A 25,754-nucleotide genomic window follows, 5' to 3' on the forward strand; every position below is an offset into this window, starting at 1 on the left:
ATTAACGATACAAAATTACTCACATTAATCCTTAAACGAATCAAGTAATCCAACTCTAGCAGAAATAACATATTTACGATCATGATAAAAAAAAACAACTAAGTTAGAAATCTTCATAAAAGAAGAGAGAGAAAGTTGAAGAAAAAAAAAATAGGAGAGAGAATATGAAATCTCTATAAAAGAGGAGAGAGAAATTTTTTATGCAGTGGCTAGAATGAAAAATAAAGAAGGAAAGATGAGAATTAAAAAAAAAAAAAAAAAAAAAGACTAAGTAGTAAGATGGAGGTATAGGGAAAGTTGCCTAAACTAGAATCTAGGGAAAAATTTGTACCCTGTGCAGCTGGTTGCACACCCTCTTCTACGGGCATGTCCTCATCTTACTTTAAAAATTGTTACACAAAATACAGTTTCTTATTTTGGGCATTGTTCATAGTGTTTTCAATCTAACTATTTGTCATACATTGAAGAGTTGCAGTCGTGTAACGTAGAAGATCGATTGCTACGAGTCCGCGTATACTGTGCGAAGCAAATTCGACTTTAGGACAGTGATCTATTGTCACGTCTTGACAATTTCCAAATAAGCCGTTTCATTATTTAGATTACATAAGTCATATTTCTTACACCTTCAACTCAATAGCATTATAGCAAGATGGCTAATTATATACTCGAACGTAGTACTTCAATATAAATATAACACACAACTTTTACTCTTTTGTTCAGCATACATCCATGGAAGATCTGCATCTGAAGAACGATGTTAGCAAAGCTTTAGATTCCATACCATCCAATTCTAACGAATCCCACCATTTCTGTTGTCCTTCAATCCATTCAAGAGAAGTTATCAATTCTTTTACATCACCCATATTGTTGGAAAACGGAAGGTGCTTCAGATTTGGACAGTCTATAACTGTAAATGACCAAAGTTGAGCACAAATTAGTCGACCCTTATAGATGTTATTCAATTGGGGCAACGAGGTGAGAACTAACTGTTTTAGCTGTGAGAGGTCAATGGCTGCATCTTTTCCTTCAGAATGGCAATGAGTACCGATCTCCTCTACTATTAGCACTCTTAATTTGTGACACTCTTCAACTTTCAATAACTCAAGGCTCGGGAGATTTTGCATACAGCTTGGTGAAAGAAGTTTCTCGACATCATGACACCTTCTGATGGTGCATTTAACTAGGCTTGAAAAAACATCGGCTTGCTGTTTAAAATTTTCAGTATTATTGCCGCACACTATATCAGACAGGCTACTGAAACCACTGCAATTATCAAGATACAGCTCCAGAAGGTCATCTGGAAATGCAACCTGTTCCCTCCCTCGCGCACTCAAGATACAGCCTTGGAGAGATACTGCTCTACTGTATGATTTCTTCAGCCTTTTTCTATAACCAACCTGAAGATGGAAGCACTCTAATGTTCTCCAGTGCTGAGACCTGACATAATTACTCAAGTCCAAAAGGTTATCAAATCTGGCATCAAGAACTTTCAGTGATTCCAAAACTTGCAGCTCGTGAATAATGCCTGAAATATGGCATGATAGTTTCTTCAATTTCGAAAGGGCAGGCAAAACCCCTAGGATTTTTGGTTCAGTGATAGAGGATAGGTTAAGCTCAGTGAGCTTATTTAACATTTCAAGGGAGCGAGGAACCTCCTCAACTGCAGTCTGAGAAAGGTCCAGAAACCTTAATTTATAAAGTTGTGTTATTGGACAGACGTGTTGCAGTTTCTGACAACTGCTAAGATCAAGGACTCGAAGCTCATCCAAGGCACTGATGGAACTTGGTAATCTAATAATACGAGTATCGGATAGGCTTAGAACACGAAGGGCACGCATGTTAAAAAAAAATGATTCTGGAATTACCTCGAAGGGCTGTTGTAAAATTAAGGTTGAGAGATTGGCACATTTGAGGGAAGCATCTGATGGGATCAGTGATATTGACGAATTTATCAATGAAACAAATTTGAGACTTCCAGAGAACTCCAATTTTGAAGGTAGGCCATCATTCACCATTAAGCCATTACTATCAATGGAAAGAGCCATACGCCAAACAAGATCATGCATCCTAACAATCCCGGTATGTTGACAAGATTCAAGCAGACAAGAATTGAGAAGCTTGTTCAATATGGTATGTCCCATGTCGTACTGTTCCTGCCACGATGACATCTCATCTATGAGCCCCTCCCCAATCCAAAGACGTATTAACTCTTCTTTACTGATGGGATAGCCTTTTGGGTATAATGCAGTACATAAGAAACAATGCTGCAGCTTAGCGCTATTCAATCTATTATAAGACAACTTCAATTGACCAAGTATATCTTCCAACTGAGTACTTCCCATTGAAAAGGGATCTACACTCTCAACGATTTCTCCCCATCTAGGAGAATTAACCGCCCCTTTCATGATGTTGGCCAACGCTATGACAGCAAGAGGGAGACCTGCACACTCATTAACTACAAGGTTCCTAACAGAGAGCTCTTGATTGGAAACATCATACGCTCCCATACTATAGTGAAAGAGCTGCATACCCTCTTCCTCTGAGAGTGGTTCGACCCTGATGATTTTCTGGCAACGAAGCATACGACAAACATCCAGCATCCTGGAAATGACAACGAGCTTGCATTTTCTTGGAATGCCTACTTCCTCTCGACGAAATTCACCCCACAAATCATCAAGGAAAAGTATGCACTTGTCTTTGCAGGACAAAAATGCATATATCATGCCCGATCTTCTGGTCACATCTTTATCATTTTGAAGATCAAACCCAAAAGCATCAGCAATTTTTTGCTGTAATTGGTATACAGTGAAATCCATTCCAACAGAGATCCAAGCAGTAACATGGATTTCTTGGTCTTTTACTCGAATGTGAAGCTGCTTTGCAAGGGTGGTCTTCCCAATTCCGCCCATGCCATAAATTCCAATGGCGTTTATCTCATCTTTTCCTAACCAATTCATCATCTTCACAATGTACTTCGAGTTAACACTCAGGAATGTCTGCTCTTTCCTGCGTTTATTTTGTGGTTGAAAATGAACACTGCACATTTCAGAATGCTTATCAACTGCCTCAACTGCTCTACCGCGCTTTCCATTAGATGATATACCACGGAAGTTCCTCACCATGGCCAAAAGCGAATCTATTACAGGTAATCTCATATGCATCTTACCGGCCATTTGATCTGCCAAAAAAAAAATGATTACATTGATATGATTTGTGGCATAATTTGTGATATAGCTCCCCACCCATCAAATATCCATTGTACACCAAGTATATTTTACAGTCAGTCATAGACACAAATACACAATCATAACAAATTAATTTGAATTGACACAATATTTAACTAATATACTTAGCTTACAGAAAGTATTTAAAAAGGAAATGATAGACATAGACCTAGGGGTCGTGTATAAGAAGCTTAAAAAACAAATTTTGAGGATAAATTACCAATAATTAGTTAATTATACTTGTGATTTTATCATAAATTTCCAATTTAATTATATTTTAGGAGTGTAGTTACCATAGGGCTATATATATCATTACCTTTAATTAATTAATGCCCACTCATCTAATCACTTCGTGTTATTACAACATGTAGCACTTCGTATTTACTAATTGGAGATGATAACTAATTGATGAACTATTGAATTGTGAAGATTTTATCAAGTACATAGACAACATACTTTATCCCACAATATAGTCTATGAATTCTCTTTTGGGGTTTGTGCTTATGTCTGACTAATCTCTCTGTTTTTGTTTATCTAATTTTTCAAATTACATAAATTTTGCTTCATTAAACGTTACAAATACTTTTTTTTTCTTTTTTTTTTTCTTTTTCTTTTTAACTTTGTTGCCTATTGGAAATGCCTCAACTTTTAAGATATTACATACTCTCTTTAATTCTTAAGTCTTTATTTTTCATGAATAAATTAGAAACATACATTATATATGTCTATATTATTATTAGATAGAAGAAGCCAGAACTCAAATAGTCAAGTTACTTTTCATTAAATGTGAGAATTATATATAAAAAAAATTCCGATTAAGCTGAAATTTGAGCACCTTGCAGAAAGATCGATTCAGTTATCTCTATATACTTTTTTTTTAACAACAGTTATCTATACTAAAATTGCAGTTTTAAATTTTCAATGTTTAATTACAACTCTTCAAGCTATTAATTCTAAAATTGTACACAACCTATTTTTTTAGATTTTTGCAAAATAAAAACATCAAAAACTATATATTTCCCACAAAAAAAAAAAAAAAAAAAAAAAAAAAAAAAAAAAAAAAACCTATTCCACTAAATTTCTATTTTTATATTTAGCTTTTTCAGAAATCAAATTATCTAAGTATACTTTTGTCACATAAAATATATATTCCGTACAGGTATATTCTAGTTTTATTTAAATTACTACCTCCGATCTTATCTCACAAATAATACCCCAAATTTGTGAGTAATTTGGACCGGAGGTAGTATTACGAGTACTAAAAGTTCTCAGCTGATGTTGGATTATGGTAATAAACCGCGAAAAATGAAAAGAGCGCAATAACAAGTACTCGTACAAAGGATTTGATAAAAATATAGAAACCACAAATATGAAAAGAAATACTGACCTATATTTTGGCAGCGATAAGAGAATGTGGAGCTTAATGTGTTTTTCAAATTAAAAAAAGGAATAATGTGTAGATTTTTCTTTTGTTGTTAAGGAGACTTTAGGATTTTATGTTCTCTTTTATACCTGCCTTGGCTTATGTTGGTACTTCCCAGAAACTGCGAAAACAGTATGCAGATTTGCTGGAAGCACCTTACGAAATTGCCGACCGTGACAAGGTTTTTTGTAATTTTTTTTGGGAAATTGCAATTTTATTTTACTAACAAGTGTGTATTGTGTTTTCAAAAAAAAAAAAAAAAAAAAAAAAACAAGTTTGTATTGTCAAACAATGTAAGCTACTCCATTTTAAAATAGATGGATAAACTACTCGATATACTACCTCTGTTTCTTTTTACTACCTTCTTTTCAGGTTATGTGCATTGATTAAACTTTTTTCTCTTTAATTTATGTCAAATCGTTGAACATAAGTACATAACCTGTAATGGAGGTAGTAGTTGACAAACATTCCTTTTTAGGAAGTTTTTTAGTTGACACGTTCCTTTTAAGGTAACTTTTTACCTCATTTACAAGCTACCTTACTTACTATTTTTATTCTCTCACTCTCTTTTCTCTTTTTAATATATGTGCCTAAATCAAATGTGTCAAGTAAATAGAAATGGTGGAAGTATGTTTTTAGAGGAAACTTCTTAGTAGTGCTTAACTTATGTGGGATGAGAAGTCAAGAACAATTAACAAGAATGGAGAAAAGTCTAAACAATAATAGTATCAAAACCTTTGTTAAAAAAAAGGTACTGGTATCAATTACGTGCTTGTCACTTTTTGTTTTATAATTATTGCAGTTGTTTTAAAATTCTATTTTGTGGAAACCTGTTTGTTACGATTACTACTATTGATTAGCGTGGAAACGCTCACCAAGCCTTCACTATTCGGCTATATATTCAACTCTGTCTATTTAAATTTGCTGCCATGTCATTGTCACAATTCTAGTGGCTTGACAATTAACAAAAAATCTACTTCCTCCGTGTTTTTTTTAAGTGTTACAATTTGACTGGCATATAGTTTTAGACAATTTAATAGGCTTAAAGAAAATTTTAGGTAAGTGGGGTAGTTGAAGTATTAAAAAATTGTAAAAGAAAAATAGTGGGATTAATAGTTTATTAAAAAGTAATGAATGTGAAAGGAAAAATCTATCTATCTATATCTATCTTATACTATACTAAAAGACAAACGCCTCAATATGAGACTGACATATGTCTCATTATGATTCGCTGTCTTTTATTAATTTTATTATTATTATTATTATACATTTATGTTTCCATATGTATAAAAAAAATCTGAATATTTTATTCTAAATATATACATAAACTATTATAGTAAAGTCTATTATAGTAAAGTAATAGACATATACACATGCACGGTATATTAAGAAAAGTATCATAAAATATGTTAGTATATGTACATAATAATAGCTACATAACAATAAAAAAATCTTAGTATAAAAAAATCAAAACAACATATGTATGTATGGCAATTCATATTCTCCCTAGAATATTATGTTTATAACTAGCATAGTGCCCGTGCGATTCACGATTTATAAATCAAATTATTAAATCCGTAGGAAAAATAAAAATAAAAACAAAGGTAATTCATTTACTATTAAATGACTTGGTTACTAATGATCAATAAAAAAAATTAAAAAAAAATAAAGAATAAAAAAAATTAAAAAAATTAAAGAAACGTTATTTGAATAAAATTTTATGTTATTTGAATTTCTTTTAATTTTTTATAATGTTATTTTATTAATTGAATAAAACTCCACATAGCTATATAATTGAAAAATAATTGAATAATACATTTTGGTAGGTTTATATCTTTCATTTTTTTTTTGAATAGCATAGGTTTATATCTTTCATATTAACAAAAATTTACAAATGTTATTATTATATTTTGAAAAAAAAATTAGACTTTGGAGTTCTGTATAAGATTGATAAAGGATAAGTTTCCCGTCAAATATGCATTGAGTTTTGGGTGTTCTATCCGGTTCACCCTTTGGGCTAATCCAGATTTGAGGATTTTTTCTAGGCTATTAGGTTCCACACCCCTTCCGATTGTTGTAAGGGAGCGAACACAGGTCCTCCCTACCAAGTGTAGTCTCAATCATCACTACACCAACAACCAAACACTTGGTATGGAGGACACGTGTTATAAAATATTATATTATATACGTACATATACTTTTTTATATTATAAAAAATATTATATCATATACACATACTATTATAGTTAAAAGCATTATTATGTATAAAACAACATAAATTATTGCACATGATTGTTGTATATCTAGAATAGCATTGTTTATACGAATATTACAATTTAAAACACGAGTAATAGTTATAATACATTTTATATCTATCCTTTTTCCGTCAAGTGTCTAATTCAATTTAACTTTTATTATTCTTCTTTAGATTGGCTATTAGTTCAGGTTTTTTTTTTTATTATTATTTTTAATGCAAGAAAAACAAAAGGTCATTGTAAAAGACATTGTATAGAAAATGAAAGGTCGTTTAAAATTAAATTTTTGTTCAAGATTATGTATTATTTTCCAAGACAACATTTCGGCTTAGCATTCAATATTAGTACAACAAACGATAAAAGTAATTTTTACACTATTTTGTATCTTAATCAAAAACTTTTGTATTCAACCGATTACTTGAATTGAATTTAGGATAATTTTTAGACTATTTTGGGTAACTTTTATCAATAAAGCATAAATAACTTTCATTCATTACAGGGTAGCTTTTATAATAGGTGCACAATATTTTATTGTACATCTGATTTTTTTTTAAATGGTTTTATTGATTTCATAATTGATTTCAAACTAAATTCTATAGATTTTATTTAAATTTCATTAAAAAAAAAACAATATTAGTCTTTCAAAATACGAAATATTTGTTTCCTAAATTATGCCACTTTAATATTGCTTCAAATTAGTTACAGTATTATTCTTTAACTTGACTATAAATAAAGATTGAAAATACTTTATGGAATATTTCTAGTATTGGAAAGTATATATTTATTATAAAAAAATTAAATCAATATTTATGTTAGGAAATCATGAAAATCTTATACATGTATAGAAACTTGCTTTTATTGTTTGAAGTTTAACAAAAATACTATGCTTGAATATGTAAACAATAATTATATCAATATATTTTATACTTAAGCAAAACTATGCCAAAAAATGATGCATACATAAAATAGTTTATGGTTTTAACATAGATAATATCTAATGAAATTTGTATGAAAAATATTCTCATTATAAAATTTTCAAATTTTCTTACTCTTGTAATGCTCATATTCAAAATTTAAATAATTTAACATGTAATTTTATGAGTTTTATAACATTCATAGTTAATTAGTTACTCTATAAGAATACATGTCCGTAAAAAAATGCATTACATAAATGATTGGTTAGTTGATAAAATATGTCTTTAATTCTTATTATTTTAATAGATATTTTTTTTAATCATATAAAATTTATCAATAACCATTTCTATATATTTGTGTTGATTAGTTATATGGATATTATGTAAAAGTTTTTGACACAATGCTTAGCTTAGATAACTGTAAAATATGGCGGGTAAAATAGGTTATTACGGTGAATAAGATATAAGGTTATTATTGTGTTTGTAGATAGTGAACGCGACGGGTATAACAAGTTTTAAATTGTATAGATACTGAATAGATGGTATGACAATTAAAATTTTAGTTTTTCTTCTATTGTTCTTCTATAGTAATATGCGGAATGTATGATAAGTAAATTTAGTTTTTCCTCTACTTCTCTTACAAAGTTATGTGGGGCAAAATAATTAATTTATTTTTCAATTATAATAAATAACATTATAAAAAAAATTAATAGGGAATAAAAGAAAAGAACTGCAAATGACATAAAATACTATTCAAATCACATCTTTCTTTAATTTATTTACGTATCAGCCTTTATTGCAGCTGGACAAAATTTTAATAATTAATTGTTAGAGAAAATAAGCTCTTTATTACTATTTGAATTATCTTAGGATTTTTTTTCCTACGGGATCAATCATGCTTTAATTTTGTCAAAAAAATAATGATTTGATTTATAAACCGTGCAATGCACGGGCACTATGCTAGTATAATATAAAAGTAGTAGTGTGTTTGGGTGGGAACCATGAGAGGAGAAAAATATAATATTTGAATGTAGCTTTTTGCCAAAAAAGGAAGTGTAACACTTAAAAAAACGCGACCGAAAATGAGAAGTGTAACACTTAAAAAAACACTGAGGGAGTACAATTTAGCTATTACCATTTTTTCAATCATAAGAATAACATAATTTATATGATACCGTTGGGAATAACTTAAATCTAAAGGTTATGATTTGCCTATCATTGATTTAAGTAACCAAACTTTACTTACACACTGGAAAGAAATTAAAACTTCTATTTTCCCAATTTTCTATATCTAAAATTTCCTTCATTTTCTCTCTCTCTCAAATTTCTCCATAATAACTTGAAATTTTGTAATGTCACACAAAATATTCAAAATTGTTGCAAAATATGTACAATTAAAATGATACTACCTTTAATTAACACTGTTAGTTGAGACGAACACCACAAGATGGGAGGTGAATTGTATGTGAGTTCCTATTGACTACTTTTCGCAAAATGTAAAACAGAATGTAAAGGAACTTGCAATGCACACAATATTTTACGAGGAAACCTTTCAGGGCCCAACTGAAAGTAAAACCTCGACCCTTATAAGGGATTTCAAAACCAAACCAATGCACTATAATAGAGCAAACTTCACAAGTTACAAACCTATTATAATCAGACCTATGCTCACAAGTTCCAGAATGAACTTGCTACACAGAGGACCCTATCCTACCCAATCTAAATCCCTAACTTAGATCCATTCGTACTCACTGAGTACTACTCTCACTATTGTATGCAAGGATGATTACACACACACACACTCGAAAACCCAACCAATTACAAAGTAAAGACACTAATATATGAGAGGCAAGCTAAGCATGAAATACGAAACAAATATGACGAAGTAAAGGGCTTAGCAAACTTACACAATTAAGCACACTTAGATTTCTTCACGCATAAAACTCACAGAAAATGAATTTTCGGTTTTATACAAGACTTGCTTGTATAGAAAGTAGGGTTTTAAAAGATAAACAATGCAAGTTAAATTCCTAAATCCAAAAACACAATTTTTAAGTAAATCTTTTTGGAGAAAATCTTTTAGGAAATTTAACAAAGATAAATTATCTCAAAGAATAATATCTTTTTGATATTTGGTTTTTAAGAAAATAAATCTTGTCAAGAAAACCTTTTCCTAAAAAATTATCTTTTTAACATTCCAATTTTAAAAAGCTTGCCAAGCTTTTGTCACGTTTCTAATAAATCTCAAGCGTAAACCTATTTAACATATTTACAACTATTCTAAAAGATAAAGACTATATTAAAACTGAATTGTTTGTGCCGTACTAAATACTACCTCAGGTTTCAAATTAGTTGCAACTTTGAGCTTGACATGGATTCTAAAACAAAATTTCATAATGGTTAATTAATGAATTAAAGTATAGTAAATTAAGGGTAGGAGAGAGAAAGTGGAGGTAATTAAAAAAAATGACCACCAACAACAACAACATCCACACCACAAACCAACGTCAAACAACAACCACCTTTAGACCACCCATCTCACAGCTTGACTCACAACCCTAAAACCACCCCCGCAGCGCAAACAACCCCAAAATCACCCCCTCTTAACCCAAACGACTCGAAACCCCATCTGATTTATGTGTTAGATGAGTTAATTTATGTGTTAGATGAGTTAAATTAGGTGAAAATATTATGTTAATAATTAGATCATGAATTTAATGAAATCTGATTTAGATAGTTGATTGTGTTTATAAGTTCTTTAGTAAGGGTATTTTTGTACTTTCATTTTAAAAAAACTTACTAAATTAGGAAAAAAAAAATTAAAAGTTGCATCTAATGTGTAGCGCCCCGTTTTGGCAAAAGTTCCAACTAATATGTAACCGAGGTAGTATGTAGGATACTTGGGCTTCACGCAGTCCATGACTAAGTTCTTGCTGTCAATTTCCTTTCAGCTCCAGACTGGAACTTCGCAGACCAAGTTTTTCCAAAACTTGTTGTCTTCAGGGTTTCTGTTAAGGAACTTCACTAATTCCTGTGAGGAAACTCTTCTTCTATCTTCCTTAACTTTCCTTAAGTTCTCTTATGAGTCTTCAAAAGCTAGGTTACTCTTCCACTTTCAAAGCCAACTTCACCTGTCTTAGTCACAACACTTAGAAAACTTTTATTAGTTTGAAGGTTGCTTTGTTTAAGTTCATCATCATCAAAATCTTTAAACTTCAACAAACACGTTCAACTTTAGCACTATTCACACACTTCCATTTGACCATGTTTTGTGATTTATATGTAATGAAAAATATAGTGATGTGGTATCTTCTTAGAATCATCACGATATATATTTTCTTATATATTTTCTAAATACGTAGTATTAAATTTTTATAATTTTTGCTTATTGAAAATTAAAGATATTAATGGTTAAATTTGTACATTGACAAACGTGACTAAAGAAACGTAACAACTAAAAAGAAACGGATGAAGTATTTTTCAATTGGTTTTGTGTCCTTCGGTGGAGAAGAAAAATTGGCAGAAAATTATCAATAGTGAAGGGGGATATAAGGAACTAAGAAAGAGGAGAGGAAGGGAAGAGACTGTTAAGTGTTAACTTTTTAATTTAATACAAGTACTTCTTACTAATTTTTGTATGAAATTGGACATAAATGGAGATTAAAGGTCATAATCTATTTTTAGAATTAAGGGAATGTACGTGCAAGTATATATTAGTATATAATTTTTTTTGAGAGGTTTATATACCTGCATGTACATTCCCTCAATTCTAAATGAATTATGACCATTTATCTCCATTTACTTACTCCTCACTAAAATCCAACACTTTGTACATAAGCATGTCAAATCGAATGAAGTAATCTAAATTAAACACACAAGAACATGATTGCATCACTTCATTCTTTTTTATTATACTATACTCTATTTTAGTTATTCCTTTAAAAAAATTGTTATAAATCATATTTTAAACTAGTATTGTCGTGAAAAATTACCTTTTAAAATAATATTAATTTCAGGCATTTTAACCACCACATGCAAGAGGCCACCTAAAACCCCCCATTATTTCAATCACATCAATACCATGATACCACCCGACCACCAACTTTGATCCACCTAACCCCCTCCTAAACCCACCCAAACTTCCTTGAAACCACCTAACAATCACCAAAAACCCATTTAACCTCCTAGAAACCACCTAGTCGATCAGCTCCAAAACCACGACAAGGCCAAACATCCTACCACCGCTATATACACTCTAACTCCTTCCCATCCACTTATCCAGGCCACCACCAAAAATCCACCCAAATTCCCTTGAAATCATCTACCAACCACTTTTTCAAAATCATCCCGATGATGATCGATGAGAAAAAACCGTAATCTCAATTAATAAAATAAAAATAAATTAATAAATAATCTTAACTATGATGTAGAGGAAAGAATGAAAAAGGAAGAGATTAATTACATTTGTCAATATCTGTATATGTTATCATTTTACGGCTATTTCACCAAATGCCATTGAGTACTGACAAAATTCACCAAATGCCATCAAAGTTTTTAAAATTCACCAAATGCCACTAACAAACAATACAATGACATCACGTGCCACTAATAGCATATGGACGTTAGTTTTCCGTTAATGCAATTCTTATTTCACCAAATGTCATTACTTTTTAAAATTAATACATAATAATTACTCAGTATTTATTTTAATGAATAAAAATAATACTTTTTTCGATTTTCATGACGAATATTGTTCGGGTAAGGTTTTGGGGGTCATTTTTGACCCGTTATGGGTACAAATTAAACTCGAAATTAGAAAAAAAAAACGTAAATACCCTGTTTTGCATTTTTTCCGAAAAAATTACAATATCAACATGGGCATATAAGTTATTTTTTAGTCAATTCCGAGTTTAATTTGTTCCCATAAAGAATCAAAATGACCCCCAATACCTTACCGGTCAATTTTGATTGTTAAAAATAACGACACGCTAATCGAAATATTTTTCAACACACAATGGAGCATTTACGTTATTTTTTGTTTAGTCTGAACTTAATTTGTATCCATAAAGGATCAAATTACCCTCAAAACCTTACCCGATCAATTTTGATGGTTAGAAAATAACAATACGCTAATCGAAATATTTTTCAACACACCAAACGGAGCATTTACGTTATTTTTTTTTTATAATTTCGAGCTTAATTTGTTTCCATAAAGGTTCAAAATGACCCCCAAAACATTACTCGAGCAATTTTTGCCACAAAAATAAAGAAAAAAAATATATTATTTTTATTAATTAAAATAAATAGTAATTAAAATGAACCAATCATATTATGACATGTGTCAAGATTTAATCTTAATGACTAACGGAGTTAATGACTGTTAGTCATTAATGACATTTGGTTATTAACCAACCCATCTGAACTCGAAAAAATGGTGACCTAAAACCAACCCGACCCGACCTGAAACCAACCCTAGACCCTAGTTGACCCAAGTATGTGAGACTCAAACCCGAACATGAACTAACCTGGAGATGACCCGACCCGAATGTAACCCGTACATTAATGACCTTAACCGAAGCCGAGTTGAACCGAAATTGACCCAAACTCGTCAAAACCCAAATTTAACACGACTTGTTATTACATGACTTGAATTTAACCCGACCCGTTCCTAACCCGACCTGTTACAAACCTGACCACTACAAGAAAATAACCTTTTCATAACGATTATTTTAACCTTTAGTATCGATTGTAATTGCAACAAAAAGCTTTCCCAACGAATGGTCATTCGATACAATATCCCCGGTTGCCTTAGCCTTTAGTAGTGGTTTTCAATATCCTTAGGGTTGGCCTTAATAATCAATACGAAAAACTACATCCAATCGTGGTGATTATTGTAGCGATTACAATCGCTATAAACGTTTAACTCATTTTTCTTCAAAAAAAAAAAAACATGCGTATGATCTTTACAAGATTCGAACATGCAACCTCAAACAATATTTATATATTTGGTTCATCAATAAGCTATGATATATTTTATGTATTCTTTGTCAAGCAATATTTATATATCTGGTGTTGAAAAGGCTTTTCGTATCAATTTTTAGGATTTAGTGGCGATTGTAAATGATACGATTTCTCAAAATTATATAAATGTGTAAAAATAGTGTGGATATGTATTATTATGTTTTCCGTATCGATTTTATATAGGAAAACCATGGCGATTGTATAAATGATACGACATCCTTAATTATTTCACAAACATACTTGCATATTGTAGCGAATGTACAGTCGCTACGAAATAATCGCTATGAAAAAAGATTTTTCTTATAGTGGACCTGAAATCAACCCGGCTTATTATTGACCCAAACCGAATTTTACCAATCATATTATTCACCCGACCCAAAAATTCAACCCGATCTGTTACTAACACAACTCGAAATCAACACGACTTGTTATTGACCCGACCTAAATTCAACCCAAATTGTTCCTGACCCGATTTCAAATCACCTTAAATGCAATGTAGACCACCTTATTATTGTTTATCAATGAATTTTGTCTTGGGAGACCAAGTCGGTCCAGGGCCTCCAGGCCAACAAAAGAAAGGAGCATCATCCTCAAATTTAAGAGTTAAATATAGTATATATTTGTTGCATGGTCAAAGGAGATAATTATTTTTATAAATTATAGACTATAGTTCCCTAATATATTGCCATATATATTATAGTCAAAGGAAATAATTAGCTTGATAAAAATGATAATTATCTATTTATAGTTAGTTGAACCTGAATATGGCCTCACTTGGAAATGGCCCAACCTGATTGTAACCTGCAAATTATTGACTTGAACATAACCTGACTTGAATCCGAGAATGACCCGACTTGAAAATGACTTAACCTGATTATAACCCGCAAATTATTGACTTGAACTGAACCCAACTTGAACCCCAGAATGACCCGACTGGATTATAACCCGCAAATTATTGACTTGAATCGAATCCGACTTAAACCTGAGAATGACCCAACCTGATTATAACCCGTAAATTATTGACTTGAACCGAACCTGACTCAAACCCGAGAATTACCCTAAACCGTTTTAAGTCGTGAAAACTCGAATTAAACCCGATATATTGTTCACCCGATACGAATTTAACCCGACATGTTATTAACCCTACCCAAACCCGATAAAAAGTATGACTCAACGTGACCCGACTAAAGCATGACTCAGCCCAAACTCGACCCGCATAGGTTATGGAATTAATCGGAATTGACTTGACCCGAGTTGACCCAACCCACTCTTATCGACCCAAACCCGACCCGTTTATCCGAATTTACAACTCTACCCGAAACCTCCAAAATTTCTCAAAAAGCATGGATATTAGTCTTCAATTTTGGAATTTTTTGACTTTATTTCACCCGGAAATAAATACAACCGAAATGTTTACCACGATCCCTAATACCCTCCGGAAGTCCAATTGGCTAGGTGGAACCATCCAATTTGCTTTTAAACGACCAATTTACCATTTACAACTTGCATCGATTTCATTAACTCAAGCTTGCCACGAACATTTATGACAACATATAACGATCATATATGGTTCCAAACAGCATTATATGACCCCGAAATGTATCCCCAAAAATCTCAATGCTTTCCGACACCGGCTCCCGAAACATTTGAAATTTCTCAAAAGCATGGATAATTAGCCATCAATTTTGGAATTTTTTGACTTCTTTTCACCTGAAAATAAAATTTGCCTAAATGTTTACCATGGTCCCAAATACCTTCCGGGAGTCCAATTAGCTAGGCGGAACCATCCAATTTGCCTTTAAATGACCAATTTACCGGTTTACAACTTGTACCGATTTCATTAACTCAAGCCTACCACGAACATTTATGACAACAAAAAAATGATCATATATGGTTCCAAACGACATTATATGATCGTGACCCTGAAATGTATCCCCTTAAATCTTAATGCTTTTCGACACAAGGCCCCGAAATATTTGAAATGTCTTGAAAGCGTGGATATTAGCCTTTAATTTTGGAATTTTTTTAATTTTATTCGCCCGGATTTAAAAATTGCCGAAATATTTACCATGGTCCCTAATAACCTTTGGGAATCCAATTGGGTGGGTGGAACCATCCAATTTGCCTTTAAACGACCAATTTACCGGTTTACAACTTGCACCTATTTCATTAGTTTAAGCCTACCACGAACATTTATTACAACAAATAATGATCATATATGGTTCCAAATGACATTATATGACCCGATATGTATTCCCAAGAATTTCAATACTTTTCGACACCGGGCCCAAAGACTTCCGATGAATCATATTTATATAGGTTTTATAGGCATGTTTATGCTAAGTTTATTGTTGCTTTTTAGGTCTTTTTGTTGCTTTTTAGGACGCAAATGCATAATTTGTTTGTTTTGTGCTTATTACGCTCCGTTTGTTTTTGTCTTAACGTTTCAGGTGATTTTATAGTCATTTGAACGCTTTCGAAGTGTTTAGAGTTGATTCGGATGATATTCGATGGAAGCCGACGAATCGAGTTTATTAATCGTATATAACATGTTTGTGAATGTTGATTTGATATTTATATGCATGAGAAATGAATATAGCATTCACAAGGGTCGCTATGCATCTTTCAGAATTGAATTGAGTTAGAAACGAAGTTAAACGATATTTTACAAAGTGGCAAAACTGACCTTTGTCCACTCTTTTTTTTATCATAACTTGAGTTTTACAGATTTGATTGATGCGGTTCAAATTGCGTTGGAAACTAAACTTGAAGAGATTTCCAATGATAGGTCACATGCCCCAAGAAGCCTCCTAGAACAGAAGTTATGGCCATTTTAATTCGTGTTATGTACCCTGCGACCAAACCCCGCGCCCACGCGAACTTCCCAGCGCTACTGCCAAGCCGCGGGACTGACCTGCGCCCGCAGGTTTTAGCGATGAACAGCAGCCACGAGGCTTTGTCGCTGTCACGTCTTCACTCGTCCCTCTTGCATCAATCATCTTTGTGCCATGTCATCGTCTATGGTTCAATAGTAATGCAACTTATGTATTTTTTTATTTTCTTATTTCTTTTCTTTATCTATCTTGAGATTAGTTTTAGGATAATATAAATACTCCAAGGGATATTATTTTTCCCTTATGCCTTTTATATCTTTTATTATTTTAAGTTCTTTTTAGTTTTCTCTTTTGAACCCTAGTTTCTCATGGCATCTCCATGGATGATTCTTGGGTTTACTATTTTAATTCATTGAGGTATTTTATTTCTATTTTCTTGCTTTTAATTATGTTTTATTTCTTAGATCTAGTTTTATTTATTTATTTCATGCTAGACTAGTTTATTTCTAGGGTTTGGGAATCCATGTTTATATTATGAATCTTGTTTGATATTATTGATATTTTGATTATTGATTTTTCTAATTGATAGTGTTTTATTGTTAATCTTGCAACCTGATAAATTGTTTGATTAATTCTTGTTAATAAGAGTTTGAATTGAAATATCTTACTTTTAGAGGCTTACCTACAATTAGCAATTTTGATTATGTTAGCTACCGAACTGCATATGTTGAATTGAGAGCGTTAAGACCCGACCGTAGGCTTAGCAATTGCTCTAGATAATTAATTGATTGAATTGTTATTGATATTTGACAGATTTAGAATTATAAGCATGGTGAACCATAACCCTAGGTCTTTTTATTAATTGTTTTATCCCTACTTTATTTTAGACTATGTTCTTATCTCAATTTCGCGACATAGTTTAGTTTCTCCATACCTTAGAAGTTAGATTGAATAGACATCTCTCTGTGGATTCGACCCTACTTACCCTACTACATTGTTAGTTGGTTTTGTTAGGAATTTATTTTTGACAGGTGTACGACAACCTATCAACTCCAAAAATTCTCAAAAAGCGTGGATATAGCTTTCAATTTATAAATTTTTTTTGACTTTTTTTTGCCCGGAAACAAACATTTACGAAATGTTTATCATGGTCCCCATTTCCCCAATATCCTCCGGGAGTCCAATTAGATAGGTGGAACTAACCAATTTACCTTTAAACAACCTATTTACAGATTTACAACCTGCACCGATTTCATTCATTCAAGCCTACCACGAACATTTATGACAACATATAATGATTATATACGGTTCCAGACGGCATTATATGATCCCGAGATGTATCCCCTAACATCTCGAGTCTTTTCGTCAACGGGCTCCGAAACCTCCAAAATTTCTCAAAAAACGTGGATATTAGAATTTAATTTTGGAATTTTTTGACTTTTTTCCGCTCGGAAATAAAAATTGACAAAATGTTTACCATGGTCCCTAATATCCGCTAGCTTCTACTTTAATGCAGAACTCCCAATAGAAGGAATTACGAGAGTCCAATAGGGTGGGTGAAACCATCAAATTTGCCTTTAAACGACCAATTTACCGGTTTACAACTTGCACCGATTTCATTAACTCAAGCCTACAAAGAACATTTATTACAACATATAATGATTATATATGATTCTAAATGGCATTTATGACCACGAGATGTATCCCTTAAATTTTCGAGGCTTTTCGACACTGAGTCTCGAAATCTCCAAAATTTCTCAAAAAGCGTGGATAAATGCCTTCAATTTTGGAAATTTTCGCCCGAAAATAAAAATTGGCGAAACGTTTACCATGGTCACTAATATTCTTCAGGAGTCCAATTGGGTGGGTGGAACCATCCAATATGCCTTTAAACAACCAATTTATCGATTTACAACTTGCACCGTTTTCATAAACTCAAGCCTACCACGAACATTTATGACAACATATAATGATCATATATGGTCCTAAACGTCATTATATGACCCTGAAATGTATTCTCTAAAATCTTAAGTCCTTTCAACACTGTGACCCGAAACCTCCAAAATTTCTCTAAAAGCTTGGATATAAGCCTTCAATTTTTGAATTTTTTTACTTTTTTTTTTTTGCCCACAATAAAACTTTCCGAAATTTTTACCATGGTTCTTAATATCCTCTGGGAGTCTAATTGGGTGGGTTGAACTATTCAATTTGCCTTTAAACAACCAATTTATCGGTCTACAACTTGCGCTGATTGATGTGTCTATTTTATACAGTATTTTACCCCCGTCACTTGGTCATAATTAGTAGTGTTTTTGGCTCTTTAGAGCCACTTTTATTACTAATTGGTGTTTTCTAGTGTTTTTGTAGATTTGGTTGACTTTTGCAGGGATTTATGCTTTTGGAGTATTTTCCCGAGATATTTTGGAGCAGCCACGAACATTGGAGAAGCACGACCAGATTCTATAGCCCAGGGCCGGTTAGAGCCATCGAACCGGTGATTAAGGGCTCGGTATAGGTGATACCGGGGCATTTGGACCGAGTATTCAAGCCAGGAAGAGGAAATCCAGATTGACCTGAAGAATTGGAGCCCAATCGTAGTCCAAATGTTGGCCCAAATGAGCCGCCCGACCAAAGAGGCTGGCGCCCGGAGGCGCGCCCGGCCGGGCGGGAGAAGCTTAGGCTGGCGCCCGGTGACGCGCCCGGCCGGGCTCGAGTTTAGTATCAGGGAGCAAAAAAAAGGCGCGCCCGATCGGGCGGTGCCTCGCCCGATCGGGCGCGTGTATTTATTAGTGGACGCTTAACGTCGTTTTAATTTGTTTTAGTTTAGGATTTTTGTACGGAGTATAAATACTCCTCCGTAATACGATTTTAGGATCTTTTTTTCTCTTTTTACTCTTTCTTTTACTCTCTTAATTGTTCTTTTAGAATTCTCTCTCTAAACCTTTGTTCTTAATTCTACTCTTAATTCCAGATTTATTTTTGGTAACGATTTCTCTTCTCTTAATCTCAGTTATTTACTTTATTCTTTTTATCATGTCTTGCTTTATTGCTTTGATTAGTTTAGTTTCTACTACGTGTGAGTAGTTTTATTTCTAGGGTTTATGGGGAACCATAAATAATATGAAGGGGTAATTTATTGTTGTTGATTATCAATGTTAGATTAATTTCCTATTGATTGAATTAATGCTCTGTGACTAGATTAGGCCTGATCTTTTATGCATGAGTTTGACAATATTGATTCGAGATTCGACGGATGACAATTGATGTTTAAGTCTAGTTTCAATAAACAGGTTAATTTATAAATGGTTAAGTCGAGATTCGAGAGATGAGATTTAATACCGGTAAATTAATTGTGTGATTGTAATACGTAGTGAAAGCCCTTTATGATCTGATTAATGTATGCATTGATGATTGATTACTTGTTTTACCCTGGAATATTATTTATTGGTGAACCTATGCCCTAGATCCTTTTATATATTGTTTTCTCCCTATTCTCAATCTTAGTAGTTTAGTCTCTTATTCAAATATAAATATTGCTTACTTCATAATCTAGATTATTTTAATTAATTAGGAATAGAAAGATCCGTTTCTCTGTGGATTTGACCCTACTTCCCTATCTACATTAGTTAGAGGATTTAGGTATTACTTTTGATTTGGGGATACGACTTTACCCGTCACTGATTTCATTAAATCAAGCCTACCACGAACACTTATGACAACATATAATGATCATATATGGCTCTAAACGGTATTATATGACTCTAATATTTATTCCTTAAAATTTCAATACTTTTCGACACTGGGCCTCGAAACCTCCAAAATTTCTCAAAAACATGGATTTTAGCCTTCAATTTTGGAATTTTTTTGACTTTTTTTGCCCCAAAACAAAAATGGACGAAATGTTTACCATGGTCCATAATAACCTCCAGGAGTCCAATTGGGTGGTTGGAACCATTCAATTTGCCTTCAAACGGCCAAATTACCGATTTACAACTTGCACCGATTTCATTAACTCAAGCATACTATGAACATCTATGCCAAAATATAATGATTATATATGGTTCCAAACGGCATTATATTGTAGGAGTTTATAGGTACTACGCAGCGGAAATAATATGAATCATATTCAAACAAGTACCAATCCCAAGAATCACATGCATAACACACAAGGCACATAACCATATCTTTGACGCGTGAATTCCACAAAGCTATTCGACAGGCAAATCAGGGAGAGAATAGAGCACTAAGCGTTGCTCCTCTACTTAGTCCACGAGATTCGAATGAGTCGTCCACCAATACTAGATTGGTTGAGTGATTGAGGAAAACCGCGATCACCACCTTTATGGACAACCGACCACCGCACGAACCACCACCACCACGAGACACCACCGGCGCCTAGGAGGAGAAGAGAGCCGTGTGAGAGAGGACTTTGAGAGGGGTTGGGTTTCATGTTTGCTAATTAGGGTTTGATCACACTGATCAGTTAATTCCTGACTTACTGCAAACCTAGGCACCTAGTCTATTTATAATCTCATTATAATTAGATTAGGGCACGAAGCCCAAAAACCTCTTAATTCCCCTATATGGCCGACCACCTAGAGTGATGAGGCCCATGTTGGGCCTCGTCCTCTAATGCTCGATCTAGCCCCTTTGTGTGACCTTATAGGATCTGTCCAATTGGGCTTTGGGTTATTTTACTAGTCCAAAGATCGTTAGTACCTCTAGCTATGGCAAAACGACGACCCAAATGTACGAACTTAATTATCTCCATAATTTGATACATTTATATATCTAGTAATTGCACACGACGAAGACATAACTCCTTCATATATGACCCCCATATGCATTCCCCAAAATCTCAAGACTTTTCGACGACGTGCCTCGAAACCTCCAAAATTTCCAAAATTAACCTTCAATTTTGGAAATTTTTGGCTTTTATTCGCCCTAAAATAAAAAATTGCCGAAATTTTTACAATGGACCTTAATACCCTCCAGTAAATCAATTGGGTGGGTGGAATCATCCAAATTCGCCTTTAAATAACCAATTTACCAGCTACAACTTGCACAGATTTCATTTACTCAAGCTTACCACGAACATTTATGACAACAAATAATAATCATACATGGTTCCAAACGACATTATATGACCCTAAGATGTATTCACTAGAATATCAAGACTTTTCGATACGCGGCCACGAAATTTCCAACATTACTCAAAAAGTCAAAAAGCATGGATATTAGTCTTTATTTTGTGAATTTTTAGACATTTTTCTTCGGAAATAATAATTGCCGAAATGTTTACCATGGTCCCTAATACCCTTCGAGAGTCCAATTGGGTTGGTGGAACCATCCAATTTGCCTTTAAATGGAATATTTACCGGTTTATAACTTAATTGCACCGATTTCATTAAATAAAGCCTACATGACAACATATAATGATCATATATGGTTCCAAACGTCATTATATAACCCAGAGATGTATTCCCTAAAATTTCAATGCTTTTCAACACTGTGTCCCGAAACTTCCAAGATTTCTCAAAAAACGTGGATATAAGCCTTTAATTTTGGATTTTTTTTTTACTTTTTTTGCCCGGAAATAAAAATTGCCGAAATTTTTACCATGGTCCCTATTACCCTCCAGGAGTACAATTGGGTGAGTTGAACTATCCAATTTGTCTTTAAACGACCAATTTACCGGTTTAAACCTTGCACTAATTTCATTAAATCAAGCATACCACGAACATTTATGACAACATATAATGATCATGAATGGCTCCAAACGGCATTATATGACCCCGAGATGTATCCCCTAGAATTTCAAAACATTTCGACAACGGGCCCCGAATCCTCCAAAATTTCTCAAAGAACGCGGATATTAGCCTTCAATTTTGTAATTTTGACTTTTTTTCACCTTTAAATAAAAATTGCCGAAATGTTTACCATGATCCCTAATACCGTCCGGGAGTCCCATTGGGTGGATGGAACCATCCAATTTGCCTTTAAACGACCAATTTACCAGTTTATAACTTGCACCGATTTCATTAACTCAAGCCTACCACAAACATTTATGACAACAAATAATGATCATATACTGTTCCAAATGGCATTATATGACCTTGAGATGTATCCCCTATAATTTCAAGACTTTTCGACACCGAACCCCGAAACCTCTAAAATTTCTCAAAAAGCGTGGAACCATGGTCCTTCATATACTACGGGAGTCTTCAATTTTGGAATTTTTTGACTTTTTTTCACCTTTAAATAAAGATTGCTGAAATGTTTACCATGGTCCTTCATATATTACGGGAGTCCAATTGGGTTGGTGGAACCATTCAATTTGCCTATAAACGACCAATTTACCGATTTACAACTTGCACGGATTTCATTAATTCAAACATACTACGAACATTTATGACAACATATAATGATCATATATGGTTCCAAATGACATAATATTACCCCGAGATGTATTCCCTAAAATATCAAGACTTTTCTACACTAATACCCGAAACCTCCAAAAATTTTCTAAAAAACGTGGATATTAGTCTTCAATTTTTGAATTTTTTGACTTTTTTTTTTTGGCCAGAAATAAAAATAGTCAAAATGTTTACCATGGTCCTTAATATACTACGGGAGTCCAATTGGGCGTGCGGAACCATCCAATTTGCTGTTAAACGGCCAATTTACCGGTTTATAGCGACCATTTTAATTAACTTGCATCGAACCCGACTTGAACTGAAATTGACCCTAATCCGTTTTTAACCTGTCAAAACCTGAATTTAACCCAACCTGTTACTAACCTGATCTGAATTCAGCCCAACCCGTTCCTAACTCGAACCGAATTTAACCCAACCTGTTACAAACCCGACCCGAAATCAACCCGACTTGTTATTGACCCAACCCAAATTCAACCAACTTGTTATTGACCTGACCCGAATTTTACCAGACCTATTACTTACCCGACCCAAAAATTCAAACCGATCTTTTACTAACCCGTCTCGAAATTAATACGACTTGTTATTGACCCGACCTAAATGCAACCTAAATTGTTCCTCACCCGATTTCAAATCACCTTAAATGCAATTTAGACCACCTTATTATTGTTGATCAATGCATTTTGTCTAGGGAGACCAAGTCGGTCCAGACCAGCAAAAGAAAGGGAGCAGCATCCTTAAATTTAAGAGTTAAATGTAGTATATATTTGTTGTATGGTCAAACGAGATAATTATCTTCCTAAATTATAGATTATAGTTCTCTAGTATATTGTCATATATATTATAGTAAAAGGAAATAATTAGCTTGATAAAAATTATAATATCTATTTATAGTTTGTTGAACCCAAATATGACCTGACTTGGAAATGACCCGACCTGATTGTAACCTGCAAATTATTGACTTGAACATAACCTGACTTGAATCCAAGAATGACCCGACTTGGAAATGACCCAACCTTATTATAACCCGCAAATTATTGACTTGAACCGAACCCGACTTGAACCCGAGAATGGCCCGACCCGATTATGATTCGCAAATTATTGACTTGAACCGAACTCGACTCAAACCCGAGAATGACCCGTGAAAACCCGAATTAAACCCGACCTATTGTTCACCTGACCCGAATGTAACCCGACCTGTTATTAATATGACCCAAACCCGATAAGAAGTATGACACGACGTGACCCGACCCAAACCTAACCCGCATAGGTTATGGAATTAATCCGAATTGACCCAACCCGAGTTGACCCAACCCACTCTTACCCGACTCGTTTACTCGAATTGACAGCTCTACATTTACCCACCTTTTTCACATTTTCTTAAATTCGTAGCAAAGTAACGGAGAAGGTATATCTCCAAATATCCAATGTGCTTATAAATAATCTTTTTGTATTATTTTTTTAGTGCATAAAAATTAAATGGAACTTCTTGTAATACATTTTTAAGAAGGTAAAAAAAAAAAAAAATGGTCTTGATACTTCAAATTAAACTTTTTCTATTGAACTTATGTGATGTGTATTCCTTCAAATGTTTACCTCACATTTTGTCACGAGGAGAAAGATTTACTTAATCATAAAGTACTTGTGCTCTTCAACTTATTTAAATACAAAAGTTATTCTAGTTAGATTAGTTTTAATCAAGTCAAAAATATTTTCGAATTAGACTAGATATGATTTAAATTCAATTAACTTATTACTTAACATATTTAGTTGCGTGTACAAAAATTTATAAAAATCATATGTTTCGGGTGAAAACAATGGGACCTTGCCGAAGGTCCGCTGAAATGGAGAAGGCTGGATTCGGTCCAAGTTATGTTGGGCCCAAGGTTTCCTGCACAGTAAACACACGTAAACTAGCCTCGGGGGTGTTGCCGAGGAAGGCCCCTCCGATGCTAAAGTCAGTACAATGTGTAAGAAGAGGACACTATGCAAGAGAGTTTGTTGCTTGAGGCTTTTATGGAATATAACAGAATATATCAATGAACATATGAATCTATGAATGAATCAGAATATATCAATATGATGGCTTTTATACCTCATCATACATGGAGAGGTTGGGCCTTAGCCCAATTGGCTTGCTTTGTGGGCTGACCTTTGACTTTAGCACAATTGGAGAGTTGAACCTTGACCTTGGGCTTTTAATTGGATCATTTAGTGCTTAGGCCCAATTGGACTAAATTGGACCCAAACAACTTGCCCCCCAGACCCGATTTGGAAGGATGACGAGTCGGGTTTGATTTAATTCAGAAAAGGAGGGAAGTAAATGATTTAATTAATCCAAAAATTTGAATTTAAACCGTAATTAATGAGATGACAACGGTTAAGGCAGTTGATTGTGGAAGTTGGACGGATAATGGGCAGTTTAATCACAAGATCATGTGTTTAACGGTTACTTAGTGGAGTATTTAAGAGAAATTAAAACGCAGACTCCTCGTATCCCATACCTGGAGATATAAACAGAGGCGCGTCATCTCTCCTCACTTATTCACCAACATAAACCCAGAATTCTCGAGAGAGAAACCAAGAACCCGCATCAAAACTTCGCAAATTCCCCGAGCACTAAGCTTAAAAACTGAGACTTGCCACGAA

At 33.4% G+C, this 25,754-nt stretch overlaps 1 protein-coding gene across 1 annotated transcript; it reads right to left on the reverse strand.

The window, feature by feature from the left end:
- Nucleotides 1-389: 389 nt before the first annotated feature.
- LOC110726719 (disease resistance protein At4g27190-like) lies at nucleotides 390-4,981 on the reverse strand. Its single transcript, XM_021906195.1, has 2 exons — nucleotides 4,612-4,981; nucleotides 390-3,178 (listed from the first exon to the last, which is right to left on the reverse strand). Exon 2 carries the CDS (start codon nucleotides 3,171-3,173, stop codon nucleotides 717-719), a length of 2,457 nt encoding a protein of 818 aa, XP_021761887.1. The 5' UTR covers nucleotides 3,174-3,178; nucleotides 4,612-4,981; the 3' UTR covers nucleotides 390-716.
- Nucleotides 4,982-25,754: the final 20,773 nt, after the last annotated feature.

The sequence above is a fragment of the Chenopodium quinoa genome, unplaced genomic scaffold, assembly GCF_001683475.1.
Source record: "Chenopodium quinoa cultivar QQ74 unplaced genomic scaffold, ASM168347v1, whole genome shotgun sequence".
Lineage (NCBI taxonomy): Eukaryota > Viridiplantae > Streptophyta > Magnoliopsida > Caryophyllales > Amaranthaceae > Chenopodium > Chenopodium quinoa.